The sequence below is a fragment of the Sarcophilus harrisii genome, chromosome 5, assembly GCF_902635505.1.
Source record: "Sarcophilus harrisii chromosome 5, mSarHar1.11, whole genome shotgun sequence".
Lineage (NCBI taxonomy): Eukaryota > Metazoa > Chordata > Mammalia > Dasyuromorphia > Dasyuridae > Sarcophilus > Sarcophilus harrisii.
The window spans coordinates 270440373-270460460 of NC_045430.1; the positions used below are offsets into that span (position 1 = coordinate 270440373).

A 20088-nucleotide genomic window follows, 5' to 3' on the forward strand; every position below is an offset into this window, starting at 1 on the left:
ACAGGGACAAAGTCAACGGAATGCTGGTATTTTTGACATGAGGAAAGATTTGAAGATCTGTTTGGCAAATCTTCGTACAGAGTGGGATCAGGAGTCAAAGGGAAATTCTATTTCATACTATTAATTCATTCTAAGTTGACCCCAGATCTTTTTTTCCCCTCAGGAATGGCTGGTTGGCCACATCTTCTCCAACTGTCCTTGCAGAGTTAATTTTCAGAACCCAAGTGGAAAGACTTTATCTTCATGTTATACTTGTTGTTCCTTACCCATAATACTCCATCTCCTAATTGAGCATTTGCTCTGGCTCTTCCTCATGCCTGCAACGTTCTCCTTCTTCACCTCCCATGTCAAGCTGCCCCAGCTTTTTTCTATTCTCAGTCAAAATCCTGTGTTTTGATAGAAGTCTTCCACTCAAGCCAGGCCCAGAAGGCATTCCCCTAACCTTTCCTTTCATAAATACACAGTTACATTAGACTGTGAGTTCCTTAGGGGTGGGGACAGTTTTTTGCCCTTTGTTGCATCCATAATGCTTAGCACAATGCCTGGCACTCAGGAAACATTTTAAAAATGCTTGTTAAATGACTATTAATTTTCATCTTATTAGATTCACAAACACACACATATATATAAATACATACATACATACATCTAAAACACATTTCACTTGCCATCATTTTTTTCCTATTTCAGCACTTAGGAAAGACACTTAATAGATACTTCTTAAATGAATTAAATTTCAGGCCTGATATTGATCTGAAATGCCACTGAAGGATGACAAAATTATTTGAAGAAGTCACAAATTTTGGGGGGGTAAATAATACTTTGCTACAGGAAACCATTCCAGAAAAATCCAAGAAGGCAGAAAAATGAATACCAAATCCTGGGGGAATTAAGGAAAGGGAAACAGTGGCGTGGCTGGGTTTGAGAAATCTGTAAGTTGAAAATCTGATGAGAAGTTGATAATAGAATGGGAAAACAACTAGGGAGTGTCTGTCCTCAAGGAGCTTGTTGGGTGTATGTGTGTGCAGGGGGTCCATAGGTATAGAAATGAGGGGATCTGAGGATGACGAAGACACAAACAAATGGAATTCACAGGAAGTGTTCAGCAAGACAAGTGAAAGCTGAGCTGAGGTTTGAAGGATGCTAAGAGGTGAACACAAGGACATTCTGGGCATGGGGAACAGGTGGAAATGTTTTGTCATAATAGCAGATGAGCTTGGCCAGAATTAGCACATGTGAAGGGGAATGACTTCAAATGAGTTTGAAAAAGTTCTCTGGAGTTTCATTATAGAGCATCTTAAATGTCTGGCCAGAGATTGCATTTAAATCTTGGGGGGGGGTGGAGTGGGGATGCACAGGGAGTCACTGAAGATATCTTAATGGACAAGGAATATGATCAGAATTAAGATTATTTTGGCTACTGTGTGGGAAATGGAGTCAAGTGGTGTAAAAGAGAAGGCCAAATACAAAGACAATAATGAGGAGGAAGAAGAGAAACACAAGAAGGAAGAGGAAGAGGAGAAATAGAAGGAGTAAGAGAAGAAAAAGAAGCAGCATTTATATAATAACAAAGTTTGCAAAGTGCTTTATACATATTATTTCATTTGATCTTCCCAACAACTCTAGATAGTGCTATCATTATACCCATTTTACAGATGAAGAAACTGAAGCAGATGGCAGAGTGATTTGCTTAGGGTCAACCTTCTAGTAAATGTCAGGGCAGATTAGAATTTAAGTCTTCCTGATTCTAGAGCCAGTGCTCTATCTACTTTGTCACCTCACTGATTCTGTTGTTAAATAAAAGCTATATTTAGAGAGAAAGGAAGATTAATCTGCAAATGAGTTTATTTTTTTTTGGGTAAGATTATTCCCATAAAGGTAAATGCAGACTCTTTCATGTTCAACGAAAGGTAATTTAATGAAGATTGCTGAATCCTATGTAAACAAAGTTTCCTATTATTGAAAAAGAAAGCTTTTCTAATCTCTCAGCAGCTGGTAAATGTTAAGTTTTCATCTCCTAGAATTCATTAAAAAGGAAAAAACAGGAATTTAAAAGCCTTTTACATACATCAGCTAGAATACCGATTTCCCCTCAGAATTCATTAAGCAGAGTGAGGATGCATTTGATTGGAGTTAAAACTTATGAATCTTAAGTCATTTTAATTCTGAGGGAAAATACAAGGATTTCACTTCAAATTAGAAATTCTGGTTTCATTCTGAGGATGAGGGAAAAGAAAGTGACAGAATAGCAAATTACGTCTCCGTGAGCCAGGACTGGTGAGCAATGAAAACGTGTAAAATCCAAAATCGACTTGTCTGCTTTTCACCCAGAAGCCACTTCTCACTTTTCATCAGACCTTCCCCTCGAGCTTCATGCATCTCCCCAGAGCCACGAGGAGACAGATTGCTCCTTGTCTCCGTGGGCATGTGACGGATTGTTATCGTGCCACAAGAAATGACCAAGGGGAAGGGCTTCAGGGAAACCCGGGACGACTCGTATGAACTGATGCACAACAGGTTAGGCGGGACCAGCAGGACTATTTACACAAGCACAAGAAAGACTGATGAACTCCCATCCATCAGTGAGCAATGTCAATGCTGGAAGACGGACAATGATTGGCTAGAGGTCTCTAGGCTGCAGAATGAGGCATTTATTCCCTGGGGCATCTAGATGGCACTGGCTCTGGACTCAGGAGAACCTGAGTTTGAATCTGACTTCAGCTACTTGCTGTGTGATCCTGGGCAAGTCACTTAACCCAAACTACCAAAGAAGAGATGGATGTGACTGAAGGAGAATGACAACCTTACAAATCAAAGCAGACCCATGCCTTCCCAATCTATGAATAGACCTTTATGTCCTTCAATAAGTTTCCCTCTGGGGGGTCACTGAAGCCTGGGGATGTTCTTTCTTCCCTTTCCCATCATAATCGTCTTCGATTTCTCTTGTACATATTCCTCTGTTATCGGTCCTGATAGAACACATGTTCCCTAAAGGCAGGGATCCTTTCATTTTTGTCTCGGTATCAGTTGGTGCTTAATAAGTGCTGATTGTCCTGTCACTGAGAGTCTAGCACCACTGAGGGGGAACTGGCCCATCTTTTTGTCCATCTGTTTCCCCAGTCAGCCATTTCTCCGGGGACGTCCTTTACGCTGCTTTTCTTGTGCAGCTCTTTGCTTACAATGTGTCCCAGCCGGTTCACCCCCTGTGCTTCTCCCCTGGTTTCTGGGTGACGGTCAGTGTTCACCGACTGTGACATTCTATGACTTGCAGACACAGCACAGGAAGAATATTGGTCTTAAAAGATAGGCTTTTTCGCAGGCACAAAAATATTTATAGTTCTGTGGTGGCCAAGCCTTAGAAACTTAGTTAGGAAACGGTTAAACAGCTGATGGCCCAGAGATGTCACAGAATAATATTGTACCATAAGGAATGAGCACAAGGAGGCTTCAGAGAAAGCTGAATGGCTTTGCCTGAACTAGTTCAAAGTGAATAAATCCATAATCACTGACACAAAAACAACCCTGAAGGGAGAGGCACTTGGGAAGCCAAAGGAGTCCTGACCAGAGTTGTGGCCGGTCCCCAGTGCAGGGGATGGGTGATGGTACCTGCCCCCTCCTTAGGACAGAAGGTGAAGAACAGTAACGTCGGAGCGAGAGCCCTTGGCCATGGTCAAAATGGGAATTTGTTTACCTTTGTTCTACATATGTCCCAAAGATTTTGTTTTTCTTTATTTTCCCCCCAATGGACAGGAAAGGAAAGAGAGAGAAAAATTTGTTAATTAACACGGACCTATGTATTTCAAACAAATAAGCCTTTGTTTCATTAAGGTCTGGCGCAGCTCCCTCAAGTCTACATCATTGGCATCCTGGTCAATGCTGGGGCAGCTTTTGCTTCATTTGTACCATCAATGTACACACACTGACGGGCACACTCTCTATGGGCCGTCCCTCCAATTTTTTACCATTGTCCAGACAACAGGCAGTCATCTGGACCCCATAATTCTTAACATGAGGTGCCCCTCAGAAGTTTTTTTTTAAAGGAAGTCATCAAAATAAAATAAATTTTACTAACTCCAAAAACAAAGACCTAAAGAAATGCTATAAATGAACTAACATAATAGGAGATAGGAGTAAGGAAATATCTGTCACTTGCATTTAATAAGTCTGATTCTATTTTTAAAATGTAAAATAGTACTTCAAGCCTCTGTGGAAGGAGCTAACTGCAAAAGCAGCTCTCACAGGATGGGTGAACACAGAAGCAACCACAGGAAAACCACAAGAAGTCGCATGGGTGAGAGAAACTCCCTTTTGACTTTGGAAAAAGCTAAAACTCAGTTTTGAAAGAGCTTTCATTGTTTGGAATGTTGTACCTACCCCTTCGATGGAGAGGTGGAAGGAGGTTCAGATTAGAGATTCGTGTGATTAACAGGAGGGGGGCATATATACAAGCCCCAAGCGTCAGAAGCTCTGAGAGCTCAGAAGGGACTTTGAAGCTCAACATTATCTCATCTATCCCAGGAATCCAATAGTCATTAAATTAACAACTGATTTTTGTATAGTGCATTAATGCTTGCCAAGTCTCACTTGAGCTTCCCCAAAATGCGATGAAGTAAATATATTAGACTTTATTTTCCAGGTTTACAAATAAATAAAAAAATCAGGGATTCATAGAAGCCAGGACTTGTCCCTGACTGGACAACTAGTGGCAGAGGCTGATTTATAGTCCAGGTCTTCCTGACTTGAACCCCCACACTTTGGTCATTATGTCACATCCCCTATCCTAAGAACAAACCCCAACTTACAACTTATTCCCAAATCTAAAAAGCAATTGATCTAGGAGGTTAGGGAGAAACATAAGATTTGAATTCAAGAGCAAAGTATCTGAAGAACAAAGAGAACATGGAGTGAATACAGAAAACAATCCCACAGAGAGTGAAGTTCAAGTCATTGATTAAAGCTGATTTCTTCACGTGAAGAATTAATCTGTGGGAGCTCCATCCTTGAACCGAGCTGCAGCAACTCCCCACCCCAAACCAACGGATGCAATGAGGCAGGGCAGCGCAAGCTCAGGGGCTCTCCTCCTCCCAGGAGCTTCTTCAGAGCTCAAGGCTCAAGGACCTCTCTCACTTCAGGGGGTACAGGTTGTTCACATGGAGATCCACAGGCCCTCCAATCTTGTCTTTGTGAATACAGGGTCTAATCAGCGTTTCCTGATCAGTGGACACAGCAGAGAAGGTCACTGGTTACAACTCTGATGGCGGTGCCTCCAACACAAAAAACACGTTTCAGTGGGAGATAGGCAAGGTGATCTCAAACCCATCTGCGGTGCCTTTGAGAAGACCTTGCTGATTCTTTGCCAGTTTCTTGAATGGTTTCAGTGAGCCACCAGAGCTGCTCTCTGCCCAGGAAGGCATTTCTGGGGATGTATCAGTCAGCTTTCCATTTACACACACCCTGGGCTGTATAAGGGTTACAAACCAAGGCCAATTCCTCTAAGTGGGCTTTATCATTAAAACAAAACATAGGTGGGAACAGGAAAGGCAGAATCACAAGATGTGTGAAAAAGTAAAAAAGGAGTTAAAAAAAGAGTAAAAAAGAGAAATTTGTGGAGGGCATGAAAGTTTTCATTTTCACCTCAGTTTTACAAATCTTTTCTTGTGTCAGCTACAAAGCATAGATAGGTGAAAACCATTCTACTCCATGACACATTAGTGAAGGAACTGGGAATGTGCAGTCTGGAGAGGAGGAGAACTAGGGGATGTGATATATGAAAGCTTTCCTCAAGATTTTGTTGGGTCATGTGGGGCAGAAATTAATTTTATTCTATTTGGTCCAAGAGTATGGCAGAGAAATTGAGGCTTGGGGTAAGTAAAAACTTCTTAATTATAACTGTCCAAGAATGGCGAGGGCTATTTTGGGAAGGGATGCTTTCCCAATATTGGAAGCCTTTGAGATAGTACTTTGCTAGGTCTGTCATATTCCTTTTTTAGCAATAAGTTGGATTACAGGGCCTCTAAGGCCTCTTATAAGAGAATTCAGTGGTTCTGTGACATCTACGAGACCCTGAGACACCAGAAATACTTCTCAATGGTGTCTATCCATCAGATTGAGTGAAATATGATATGGAGAAGGAATATTTACCTGAAGAACAGTGAGTATAGAACAGAAGGAGAAGATAAACTGGTGCTAACAGATTATTGCTGCTCTGGCAGAAACAATGAATGTGAGGAGTTCAGAGAAATGGAAGAATTTAGGCATTGGAAGAGTTATTTGAACAGATGATGAGTACTAGAGATGCAATGTACACAGTAGCTACAACAACATCAATGGAGAGGTCAAAAAATAAAATCAGCTCCTTGTATAATGACCAAATTTGTCATCCCCCACACTCCCACCCCCTCCAAAGATAGGAGAAAATTAACCTTCCTCTCTTCTTTAAAGGGGGGTGATTATGGGTGTGAAACATGGCGGATGCTATCAGATCCATTTTTGTCTTGATTATTTTTGTTGGACTGCCCAGTTTGGAAACAGAGAAAGTCAAAGCTCTATCAGTAGAGGGATGAGGCCATGAGTGATTCCTGTACTTCCAACCTGGGTCAGATAAGGAGAGCCAGTCTTTTAAAAAATGTTAGCTATAACAATAATGATTAATGATGGTGGTACACTAAAGGACATTCATTTATCAATATGGCCAATGGGTAGATTTGTTTTTGGTGATTACATTCATTTATTGCAAGAAGAGCTCTTATTTTTAGTGGATGGAAATTTAGCAGATATGGGAGGTTACAATAGTGACATTCAAAAAGAAAAAAAAAACATCAATGAATCACTAAAAATACACTAGAGAAAGAAGAGGAAAGTTCATAAGGGGACACAGACAAATGAGATGGTGTTGAAATTGTTATGTTAAATTAGAAATATTCTTTTAAAAAGCAATCTGTTCATGGTGGAGAGTCACAATTTCATGTGTAGCCCTATTTTTCCTTGTTTGTATGGAAGAATGTTCAGATATGTTGATTTTTGTCAAATTAATAACAATGAGAATGTTTTTTTTTTTTAAAGAAAGGTCTTTTATATTACCGAGTCAGAGATATCTTTAATTTAAGTACATTTGAAAAAACCAATCTTAGTCCATCCTCACATGAGCTCTGCCAGTGTTTAAAGGTCTTTGTTTAGCTGTGGTTCCCATGATCTATTTTTGTGTTTATATTTGCTAGAACATCTCTTGAATCTTTGAAGCAGCAGTGAAACATGCACATATAAAAAACCATGCAACATTAATGGCAATGGGAAGAAAAAAAAGCACCACGAATAACCAGCAAATAAAATTGTAATATTTAGTTCATCAAATATTTGGTAACCCTTTCCTTTCTCCCCATTATTCTAGGTATGGGGAATGTAGAACGCAGAATGAAACAAACCAGCCCTAAAGGAGCTTATACTCTACTGGAATGATATAGATAGCTGGAGATCACAGTGCTGGGCTAATGGTTTGCAAGAGCCAAGTTCAAATCCCACCTTTGAACCTGTCCAACTGTGTAACACTATTCAAGTCACTGAGATTCAGTTTCCTCATCAGTAAAGTGAAGGAGCTGGAAGACATGGCCTTGGAAGTCCCTTTTCAGCTTTTACAGGTATGTGGCCTGTAGCCTTCATTGTGTAGCATTTTGTGAGAATCAGATAAGATAATGTCATGACAATGGGAGCTAATTCTATGTCATGATAATGGGAGCTAACTTTATGTCGTGACAATGGGAGCTAACTTTATGTCATGACAATGGGAGCCAACTTTATGTCATGACAATAGGCGCTAACTTTATGTCATGACAATGGGAGCTAACTTTATGTGACAACAATGGGAGCTAACTTGATGTGTAAAGTATTTTCTAAACCTCCTATCCTATATAATTACAAACACAGGTATATATCTAACACAATTTTCAGAGGTGAAGAAGAGCATTAGTGTCCCAGGAATCTGAGACATGCCCCAGACTCAACAGAAATGGAAGCTCTTACCATGGAGCTATTAAATATTGGTTCAGAGAAATCCTAGTTCTCAAAGGCCTGTCCCAGGGCAATGCCTCCAAAGCAGCAGTTACAGATACAGAAATCAATTGTCCACAATCTGTCCCCAGCCAGAGGCCTGTGAGTGAGCCGGCAGTCAGTCACCCACAAGCCTTTGTACCCTCCTGAAGGCTTAATTTCCTCCTGGGAGAGATGGGGAGATAGGGAGAGTGTGTAAACAAGGAAAGGAGAGACACCATCTTTGGGGCAGGTTTCCCATAGGTTTCCTCCGTCTTCTTCCAGAGGGGTCCAGAATTCCTAAAAGGTTGGGAAATCCTGGGTGAAAGGATCTCTCCAAGGAAGATGCTGCCCACTGGCTTTTCAGCTTCTGGTAGAGCAGAGGAATGATTGGGTAGGGAATGAACAAAATGAATGTCCAGCAGGACATTCTTATCTACGAGCCAGGAAGTTCTAATGGTCCCGCCTCCTGCCAGGTGGATGGGGGGAGGCAGGACCACGAGGCTCAGGGACACGCGAGCAGGCCCCATGTGGCTGTAGAGCCTCCTTCCCCTTGGTAGTAAATCACCTTAAAGAACTGAGGAGAGCCTTCTTAGATCTGCAAGCAGGATTTTCACCCAAGGAAGGGATTAAAATTTGGGAAACTCCCCAAGTTTTAAATATCCTGGTCTCAGACGGAGTAGATCCCAAACCCAGTGCGAATGGACTTTGCAGTGCTGCTAGGGAGAACAGGCTCTCATTGCCTACAGCCTGGACTCCTGAAATGACCTTTAGGCTGGTCTTCTGGCCTCAAGTCTGCCCTCAATCCAGTTGTTCCTCCGCCCAGCTGAATGAGGTTCTGAAGGCGAATCGGGGATCGTAGCACTCCCCCATTCAGAAAGTCCAGTGTCTCCTTCTCACCACCGGATCATGGACAGAATTTATAACCTTGACCTCTCTAAGTTAAGAAGCCATGTGGACTCTTCAAGCACTTTCCTGCCTGTGACATCAGAGTTAAAGACTAAGGAGCTCTGCAAAGGGAGATTAGCCCTCATTTATAAGCATCGGGCCTCCCAAGCAGCCTTGCAGATGGTTGTTTTGTGTGGCCCTCACCACACTGAGAAGGAATGAGGCTTCCTGCTTCCTGCCCTTATAAGGCCTGGATTCCCTGGGCAAAGCACCCAATTTACCCCAGAATCACAAACCTGGTGCTAACAAGGGACCTCTGAGGACATTTAGTTCATAGATTGATTATAACCTTAACTTAGGATCTGTGAACTTTAAAGAAGAATTATTTTGGTTACTGTATTTCAATTCAATTGATTTCCTTTATAATCTCATGAATTTTATTTTAATGCATTTAAAAATATGATCTGAGAAGGACTTCATAGGTTTCATCTGGGGTCCAGAATAACAAAAAGGTGAGGAAATCCTGCATGAAAGGATCTCTCCGTGGAAGATGCTGCCCACTGAGTTTACAGCTTCACATAAAGCAAAAGAATGATTGAATAGTGAATGAATGAAAATAAGCAATGAGAAAAAATATCCAGAAATAACCTTCAAGGAAGCAATTATAAAATATTAATTAGAAAACTGCTTGAGATTTCACTATCTCTTTCAGCTTTAAAATAGAGCTGTTTCTAACCGGCAGGGCTACCACCTTTCAAAGGCTCATTGGCTGATATCTGGTGTTGCAGGCCTCGAGCCCCCAGGGGGTCTACGTGGTTGGGGCCAAGGCACATCTCAGTTCATGACTTCATCAGCGTTGTCCCTTGGCCCTAAGTTTTATCAGTGAATGGAACCAAGAGAATCTTTTCAGATCTCACTGGTTCTCCCTGACCTGTATCGTCAGTCATCCATCATCGCGACTCCTATGCCTTGAGAGTCCCATGGATGCTTCAATCATTTTGTAAGTGTGTAAGTAAATAAAGAAGGAAGGAAGGAAGGAAGGAAGGAAGGAAGGAAGGAAGGAAGGAAGGAAGGAAGGGAGGGAGGGAGGGAGGGAGGAAGGAAGGGAGGGAGGGAGGAAGGAAGGAAGGAAGACAGAAGGAAGAAAGGAAGGAAGAAAAGAAGAAAGAAAGGAAGGAAGGAAGGAAGGATGGAAAGAAGAAAGGAAGGAAGAAAAGAAGAAAGGAAGGAAGGAAGTAGTGTATGGGGTTAGCTCTCTCAAAGGTCTCCTTTTCTCCCAACCATTAGGTTCCAATTTATATTGTGGCCTCATCCGTGGCCATTGCTGGTAGGAGGAGTCATTTCTTGGATAACTGAGCACAAATTCAAAGATAGTTAACTTACAAATCACAATTATTATGAACTCTATTAGTGATCACTGATTACTAACAGAAGACATCAAATGGGCTATTGGTTAGAGAGTAAGTCCTGGGGACAAAAAGCTCTGGGTTCAAATTCTGTTCTTGAGCAAGTCCACATCCCAAACAACGTTGGATAGAAGGAGCCAAGCGGATTGATACAGGGAGTTTTCTCACACTAAGGACGTCACAGCCTTGTCCTGGATGCTTCCCACAGAGTAGAGACAATCACAAGAAACCGAGAGGTCCGAGTATAAATGAAGCCACAAGGCTGGTTACGAGGCAGGGCCTGCTCAGAAGAACTTTCACTTTGCCTAAAGGGACCAACCTGTGCTTTCTCTCATGCTTCCTGTGCTCAGAGGGCTCGGCGGCCGTAGTTCCCCTCGGCCCCTTCACGTCTGGCTGCCCATCCTGGGCCATGTCTCAGGGGCACCAACTTAGAACTAGAATGGAAGGGACACCAAAGTCAATCTGTCCTGGACCCAGAATTCCCCCGCAGCCTCCACTCCGGGATCAAGACTTCCTATAAAGGGAGGCAGGCTTTCTGTTACCCTTCAGGTGGCTCTGTGTCCTGAGGGAGCTTTTCTTTAGCACAAACCAGTTACTTTTTATTAGTGATTCCTGGTACTTCCCTTTGGGGCTCAGCTGAAGAGCTCTGATTTCTCTTCTGTATCTGTGTGACATCTTCCCAAATACTCGAAGACAATACCCCTGTTCTTCCCCCAAAGCTTCCTCTTCTTTAGCCTAAGAGAGCCCAAGTTCCTCAAGCCAGTTCCCACATAGCAGGGAATCCAGGCCCCCACTAGCCACTGGACCCACTGGCCACCTTCGGGACCAGGGCTTCCTAACCCTATGGGAATCGTGGATCCCTTTCCTAGAATGGTGATGCCCAGGGATCTGCTCATTAAATGCATCAAGTAAAAAAGAGAAATCAATTCTGCTAACAAGGAGCTGTAATTTTTCCACCTATATCCAGGTTTGCCTTGAAATTTATCTAAAGACTCCAAGCTAAGAACCTCTGCTCTAGATAACTACTATCTTTCCTAAATTGTGGCACTTGGAAGGAAGCCCCCATAATTCCAAGCTGGTAACATCAGTGCCAGAGAAAGAGCTAAAAAGGCCTCAGGGGTCACAGAGGGCACCCTTCTCTTACAGGTAAGAAAACTGGGTTCGGAGAGTTTGAGTGACTTGTCCTGGCTCGTACAACAAGTATCTGCAGCAGAATCTGCACTCCGTTCTTCCTGACTTTCACTTCACAATAACAAGCTGCCTGTCTCTTGGAGGTGAGGGAGAGAACAAACATTTTCTGGGCACGGATTATGTAACAGATTTACAGCACTTTAGGGCCTACAAAGTGTTTTCCCCACAACCATTCTGAAAAAATGATTAAAAATATTGGGTGCATGGGCGGGGGAAGGGGGAAAGGGACATAAATGAATGATGGGTTCATGAATTATTGAATGAATGAATGAATGATAAAACATTTATTAAGCATTTACTACATGCCGGGGATCACTGTGCTAAGTGTAGGGAATGCAAATTCAAGTACGAGACAAGACCCTGTCCCCAAGGTGCTTAATTCTAACGGGGAGGACAGTTCATAAAAAGAGAGGCGCGTATATTAGCAAGGTTTGGAAGGCGGAGGACTAGTTTCAGGTAAAATAAGGTAAAACACTCACAGCTCCCAGATTCCAGATCCCAGGGGCCCAGGAAGTCTGGCCCTTATACCCCACGGCAGGATGAAAGAAGCTCATGATCATTAAATGAGATCTTTTCTTCTTTTCTTTTCTTTTTCTTCTTCTTCTTCTTCTTCCTTTTCTTCTCTTTCTTCTTCTTCTTCTTCTTCTTCTTCTTCTTCTTCTTCTTCTTCTTCTTCTTCTTCTTCTTCTTCTTCTTCTTCTTCTTCTTCTTCTTGTTCTTCTCGTTCTTCTTGTTCTTGTTCTTCTCCTCCTCCTCCTCCTCCTCCTCCTTCTCCTCTTCTTCCTCCTCCTCCTCCTTCTCTTCCTCCTCCTCCTTCTCCTCCTTTTTTTTCTTCTTCCCTACCCCAAAGATTACAAGTATGTGCTATTGCTCTTTGTCATTAGTCCTTTATACCAGAATTGTCATGGGCAGGATTAAATATTCTGTGCCCAGCTTTCCCTTTGGCACCGGGGTGGGGAAGAACAAGTTCAGAGTTATCTCGGCTGCTGTGTCTATCGGGGAATCTCACATGACCTAACACGTGCATGGGGATACATCGAGGAGACCCGACTCTTGGAAGCTGCCCGTTTATCAGCCCACATGCTCCGAAGAGCCCCATACAGTCAGCACAAGAGCGGCCCTGTATTCTCTGCACATCTCAGCCAATTATGTGATAAAAAGAAATGTGAGACCATTACCACAAGTGTGGGGCGAGTCACTTAGCTCTGCCGCCTTCTGAGAAGGAAGAATGAAATGGACTTGACAGTCAATGTTACAGTTGAGAATTTTTAAGAGTCTCCAGCAGGATAAAGGCTTTAAAGTCCTATTGTTCCCATGCTTTACACCTCTGAGGGCAAGAAGGGAGCCTGCATCCTTTTATGCTGTAACTGCCCAGTGGGGTCCTGATTTAACTTAAAAAACCCCTACTGTGTGCCCACTCCCATACAGAGCATGCTTATGTGCTCTGGAAAATGGTTGTTAAATATTCAGGGCCATTATAAATACTTGGAAAATCGGCAAACTCTCCAAATCAGAGCTAGATTTATTGTTTTATGGGTTGTCTAGACTTAAAAAAGTGACGGCGCAAACATTAATAATGCAGTTTCTCCCCAAGGGCTCTCTCCACACCAGGAAAATCACAGATTCAGAGGCTCATCCTCCCTCCATTGTTTTAGCTTAAGCATTTTCATTTTGGTGCCTAAGAATATTCTAATCAACCTGATGATCATTGGTAAGGAAAGACTTCAGACTTCTCTATCAGCTCTTGACATTACTCTGGCCTTTTTCTGGGGACTCCAGAATGGAAACGTCTTCTCAGAACTGGAATTAGGCCAGAGGTTAATTTTAACGAATTTTACCCAAAGTACTTTTTATAAAGGAAAAAAACAACAACAAATACTGAACCCAACACACCAGTCGATCCCAATGGGCTGTGAGTACGAACTGGCCTTGGGATCGGTCCTAAACAAAGCCTCAAATGATTTGAGGAGGAGAGAGCTGCTCTTAGGGAGCCTTGGGATTTGGGGGAAACCAGTTTTGCATATATGATCAAGAAAATAAGGTCCTGGGGCAGCTGGGGGTGCAGTGGATAGAGCAGGGGCCTTGAAGTCAGGAGGACCTGAGTTCAAATCTGGTCTCAGAGCCCAGAGCCTGGGCAAGTCACTTAACCCCAACTGCTTCAGCAAAGAAATAAGAATTAAAAAATAAAAAGCATAAAAAAGAAGAGAAGATGCTGTATGATTCCCCCAGTGTGTTCTTCACCTCTGCCAACACCACATTTATATTATGTGTGCTTATTCATGCCATTTACATGTATGATCTCTATAGAATGGAGGCTCCTTGAGGGCAGGAAGTGTTTTTCTTTGTAACCTAGAATCTGGGAGGACCAGAGCCCTGAGATTACTGGTGGGTGCTTGATGACTGATTGGCCGACGGAAGCCCCTATTAATAAATATGACACGTTTATTCATCACAACACGGACGATCCCCGGCCTCCAGGACTTGTGTCTGAGAGGAATTTTGGCACAAATTGGCCGGAGGACGGGCGGTAATTACCGCTTCTCTCTCCTGGCACACATGGCAGGCTGCTGCCCCACATTCCACGAGGTTAATGGATCGCTTTGGTTTGTCTTAGCTACCACCAAGGGGGTTCTGCTGGATAGGCAGGAAGGGGAGACGGGAGAGGGATTCTTTAGGCGGTGACCACGGTGTTTTAAAAAGAGCAACAAGACGCTTGTTTTAAGCATTTCCCAAAATATTCAAAATAGAAATGAAAGCAGCAGAACTGGCTCTCCTGTTTCCTTTACTTTGCTGTTGATCACAAGCACCAGACACACCATGGACACAAACCTCATCAGTCCGGGGAGGGCCAAAGAAAAGAGCGAGGGATTGTACGGACTTTTGGAACTGATGGAGTCTGTTAGTCAGACACCTCTGAGACCAACAAAGAGGCTAAAATGTGGGACCTCCAGAGAGCGACTAAAGAAAACGGAATATGTTTGTTTTTAGGTTTTGTGAAGCCCCCGTAATCATGAAACTCTCCACCCATGAACTCGGGGCAGCTCTGCTCCCTGATTCCCAAGCTGATGTTGGTTAGCATCGGAAGCACGGCCGAGAATACAAATGATTAAGATGTTGCCTGAGACGGGGCCCGCCATGAAATGTTAATGGGAGTCAGAGGGAAAGTTCACCAATATCAATACCGGGCTGGCAATTGATCACGGTTAACCAGGAGAAGGAGAAGTGTCGTAATACTGACCTCCCGAGGACAGATGATCCTCTTGGGTCTGGGCGCTTCCTGCTGTAACTGATACACTGTCAAAGAGAAAAAGGCAGTCCGTGAGCATCAGGAAAGGCTCATGTACACAGACACATAAACACACACTCAGGGGGACTTCCACACCAATGCTCCTCAGAAATAAGAATGCCTTTTTTTCTGAAGGGAAAAAGGGACATCCTTAGATCACAAGAATCAGGTCATTTATATGGAAATTAGTCACTGAGAATGTAAACTGACAAAATTGATTTTTTTTTTTTTAATTCTTATGAGGCTGATTTTGTTGGATAATTGTTACCGGCACTAGTCATTTTATGATTTTCTTGGAAGCCTGGATACGATGGAAAATATTCTGAATATTTTAAAGAGAGATGATCACTTGGGAGTACCTAACGGCAAGCCCAAATGACAGGATTCTTGAATTTAAATGTAAATGTCAGAGATCTTTGGACGGGCCAGACAAGGGCTGACGTGAAAAGAAGTGTCATTCTCTACAGGCATCTGCAAAGACCCATCAGAAGGCTTCCTGGGAATGAGCAAAACGTTGTGCCTTTTCTTCTTTTTCCATTTCTGTGCTGCCTATCATGATGGTTTCCCTTCCATGTCATTATTTCCCATTCTCCCTCCACCCCTTTCTAGTTCTCTTCCTTCATCTTATTTCTGATCTCAAAGACTCTCAATAATAGCTCCCTTCCACCTGTTTTCAAGGCAAACTTTAGATTTTGACAGAGCTGAGCAGAGAACTCACAGAATGAAAACCAATTTAGCTTAGCCTGTCAGTCTCAATGTGCCTTTTGCCATTATTTCAGTGACTGAAGCCTGAATGAGTCTTGGTTCTCCTGCAGGCCCACAACTCTGCTTACTCTTGCGGGAAAATCCCAGTGCCATAGTGGAACCTTTGGATCTACCATCTTAAATAAAAGAAAGGTGTGTGAGTGAAAAACTCATGGCTTCTTTCAGCATCTCAACAAGAGCAAAGAGTTAATTAGGGACGGAATCCATGTCAGGTGAAAAGTCCATCTGTGTCGACTACTTCACCTTAACCCTACTAGAAAACAAAGAGAAAATGGTGCAAGATCCCAAGCTACAAAATGGAAAGGGATAACCCTGTTATGTGGCAGAAGGTGTGAAGGTTACAGGATAAATTTTATAATCAAGAGGCATTGACCTTTCTAGCTTCAGCTCTTTGCCATCTGCCACGTTAAAGCAGACCCTGTTCCTTGTGGACACCCTGATGTTCTGGGCATCTGAGAACTCGTGTTTCGGAGTGCCCCCTTTAGCAGAGCATGTTAAAAAGCCATGTGTCCCTTGGTGATTGTTTAGATCCTCTCCTTTTTAGAGATCAGAATGCAGATTTTCCTTTCCCTAGGGATGTGAAGGTGCAGGAGGATGGGGGATTCAAGGCAGACAAACACCAGGAAGGTGCAGCCAATGGTAAGGGAGCCTTCCTCTTGCCAAGGGCTCCTGCCTGCTCCAGGATCACCACTGGCTGAGATGAGTGCAGTGAGCAGGGACAGACCCCTGAAGTTGGACCCCCTAGATTTTCTGTGAACATGAGCTATTTTTATGCCTCCAACATTTTAGATGGGAAGGTAGATGGCAATGTCTTTTTTTAGAATGGGGAAAGGGGATTACAACTGTCACTACGTGTCCTTGCTTGGGCATGGGAAATCCTAGAAGACTCTGGAAAATAGCAGTGATGGCATTTCTCCAATATGGCACCGAGGCCCCTGAGGATCCACCCTACCAGAAGAAGGCATCAGGACAAGGAGACTTGATAAATTATGGATCTGTACCTTCTACTCACTTGAATAATCTGATGGAAACTGGTAAACTTAAAGGACAGTAAAATGCTGACCTTTATTTTTTTTTCCATTAAGAGCTTCTGCCCATCCTATCCCCTCACTCCAAGAAAGACATGACAACAGCCTGTGGACAGAAGGGACGCTCTGACTTTATTAAAGGCCAGTTGCCAGAGGAACAGCCTGTTATATGGCAGAAGGAAGGCTGATTTTCAAATGAAATGATACCATCCTAGCATCGTGGACCACCAGGGCCCAGCTGGCCCAACCCACTCATTTTACAGATGAGGAAACTGAGTCTTTGAGAGATCATGTGACTTCAGCTTCACAGGGCAGTGGGGCTTGATTTGGATGGTTTAGCTGCTGAGTTGGCCATTCATCACCTCGCACAAATCATTTGACCTTCTCAGGGTCTCATTTCCTCACTTGTAAAACGAGATTTGGTAGAAAATGCCTTCTGAAACCCTCCCCGGCCGAAGATCTGGAAGATATATTCAAAGCTACAATTCTAGAACTTTGTCCCAGTTTTAAAATAGGCAATTTTGAGATTTACGGGGCAGCAGGAGAAGGAACAGAGAGGGTTAAGGCCAAAAGGTTTCGGGCATTATCCCAGATCCTGCAGACCTGGTCCCAGCAAGGTACACTGGGAGCCAAGGGAATTCTTCCAAGTGATGCCCACTTTGTGAAGGACCAGGTGAGCCTCCCTATCCCATCTGATCCCCTCCTTCCAACCAACCACTGGGGCCTCCCTCCCCAATTACCTTGGATTAAACTGCTCTAAGGTTCTTCATTTCAAATTTGCACTATTTATATAGTATTATTGTCTCCCTGACTGGAATCGAACTCTCTAGGAAGACTGGTTTCTCTTTGCTCGTATCTCTAGCCCTTAGCACAGTGCCTGACTTATCATACCTGTTTAATAAATACTTGTGAATACGGATCGATCATTCTCACACTAGGCCAAAATCAGCCCGTTTTTTTATTCCTGACTTTTGCTTATGGACCATAAGCCAGAGGTCAAAATCCGTGTCCCACAAGGAAAGGGCTCCTGGAAACCCTCCCCCAAGCTGGGTGCCAAAGAGCCGGCCAGGCTGGTTTCTGGAGATAAGCGGGCAGTGCCAGACCCTGCCAGCCATGTGCATTGTCCGCCCGCCAATAACGACATCCTGAACGAGCCACGGGCAGGCCCGAGGGAATCCAAACTTTGTCTAGACTGCAGTTTTTGCCATATCATTGATTTGACCTATGCAAATAACAATAAATAGCTAGTATTTATATAGTGCTTCATGGTTGCAAGATATTTTACAATTTTAGTTCCCTGTAACCTCACAGTAACCCTGGGAGGTAGGTGCTATTATTTTCCCCATTTTACAGACGAGAAAACAGGCAGGTCGAGGTGAAGGGAGTTAGTAAATATCTGAAGCTGGATTTGAACTCGGGGCTTTTAAATCCATTCCATTGCCCAGCTGCCTCACATTAACACCATCCACAGCATGATGGGAAAAGGAGGGAGGGGAAATCACTCCTGGGCCTTCAAATGCAGTAATTACAGCCCCAGACCTTTACAGTCGGAAGGCTTTTTACTACAGCTCCTTCAGCGTGCAGGGGCTGGGCCCACTTTCTTTCTGGAGCAAAGATTTAAGTTTGTTTAGTCATTTTTTCCAAATTCACACCCCAAAGTGACAGTATGACTCCTCTGCTGCTTGGATGTTGGCTTGAGTATCTCATGGTGATGATTTAAAAAACCAGCTGTGGTCTCAGCAGCATTCTCTCAGAGCCGGAACTAGGGTAGAGAGACAGGAGCTTTGACAGGCAAGTAGGGCAGCAAAATTTAAAGAGCACTGACTATATTTTTAGTTTTTCATAGGTAGGAACAATTGAACCTAGCACTGGATTATCAGAATCATTCATTTGAACAGGCAGCTGTAAGATGGAGCTTCTTCTCCATGTTTCTCTAGCGGGATGTCCCTTCTCCATCCCTCCTCAGCCAAAGGTGTCCCGGGTATTTAAATACTGAGGGCCTTTGCGTCTCTCAATGTCTTAATTGTTGTCGTCCCCAACCTCACTGATTAATTTACTTTTAAAAGTGATTTAAAGGCCCCATAGTGCTCCAGAACGCTGGTCTAGAATAGGGACATCTGGAATGGCTTCTGGGAAGGTTTTAGTAACAAACTAAGTAAAAAATTTAGGAAGGGATGTCTCCACTTTAGAACTGCCAAGGTATCCAACCTTCAGTGGGAGGGATCTGCTCTCTGTGGGATCATATTTCCCACAACACACACGCGCTTTCTAAAGTTGCTCCCTTCTCTCCAATCCTGTCACTGAATGTAAGGCAGCCTTTCCGCTTTTTTGCCCTAATGTATTTCTGAAAACTGTCATAAGGTGGATCTCTAAAATTTCCCCCGGGAACAATCTTGTAATTAGAACTGAATTCCTGCCTGAGGATTCAGCATCAAATAAACTATCAGTCAATCACCAAGTATTTATTAAGTTCCTGGCGTAAGCCTTGAAGGAAAAGATAAGGCTCTGTAATGATTTAAAGGGTGCATTGTGCTCCGGATCCTCCAGAAAGGGAAGAAATGGGATGGACTTCTGGAGTCTGGCAGCTGACCTCATGGTTCCGGGACAAGGAGTCGCTCCAAGGTTCCCTGTGGGTCCTCATCACCAAATCCGTGGCCTGTTCTCAGTCCTTCTTGACCCGTCTGCAGCTTGGGACGCTGCCCTCCAGCCTTTGCTCTAAGAGTTCTCGTCCCTGAGGGCTTCAGGCACACTCTTGCCCCTACTTCTCCTCCCCACATGGCCCTTCCATCTCAGGCTCCTTTGGAGAATGTCCCTCCAGGTCACACCCTCACCATGCTCTGGCCGCCCTTCTCCACGCTTCTGTGCTAACTCAGAGATTTCAAAGCTCTCCTGGGTTCAGTTATCGTCCCTACACAGATAATTCTCAGATTTATGGGTCCAGTCCTAACCTCTGTCTTGGGGCAGCTGGGGGTGCAATGGATAGAGCCCCAAGACTGGGGTACCTGGGTTCAAATCCAGTCTCAGACAGCTGGATTCTGGGCAAGTCATTGAACTCTGTCTGCCCTGGTTTCTTCATTTGTAAAAGAGGCTGGAAAAGTCAATTGGCAACCAGCTTAGGTCAATCACCAACTGCCTCTTGAATTGGATGAGCTCCCTTGCTTCTCTCCCTCCCACCCCAGTACCTTCCCTCTGGAGCATCCTCACATTGCACTGGCTCTATCTTGTCTCCCCATAGGAGGGCTGGGAGCTTTTTTGGGTCACAAGCCCTTAGCAGAGAGCCTGGATTGTAGGATTAAATCCATTTAATTTAACAGTTTGGGTGCAGTGTTGATTTGCAGTCTGTGGTTGTAGACAACTCTTTATAAGGTATTTCAATGCATTTAATTCAATGCAGTTTAATGCATTTAAAAATGAATGGTTTACTTTAATAAGCAATATAGACTTATATCTCAGCCACGTATCGTCATTCCTTCCCATTCTATGTGTTGAGAGAAATATGGTC

The 20088-nt window shown here is 43.5% G+C and overlaps 1 protein-coding gene across 2 annotated transcripts in view; it reads right to left on the reverse strand.

Annotated features, from left to right (window-relative positions):
- Nucleotides 1-20088, reverse strand: part of CHN2 (chimerin 2) — a 252628-nt gene that overhangs the window by 85773 nt on the left and 146767 nt on the right. For both annotated transcript variants that reach the window (XM_031940509.1, XM_031940508.1), the window contains exon 3: nt 14746-14801. In XM_031940509.1, coding sequence (XP_031796369.1) covers nt 14746-14801 — 56 coding nt within the window. The remainder of the gene's footprint in view (nt 1-14745; nt 14802-20088) is intronic.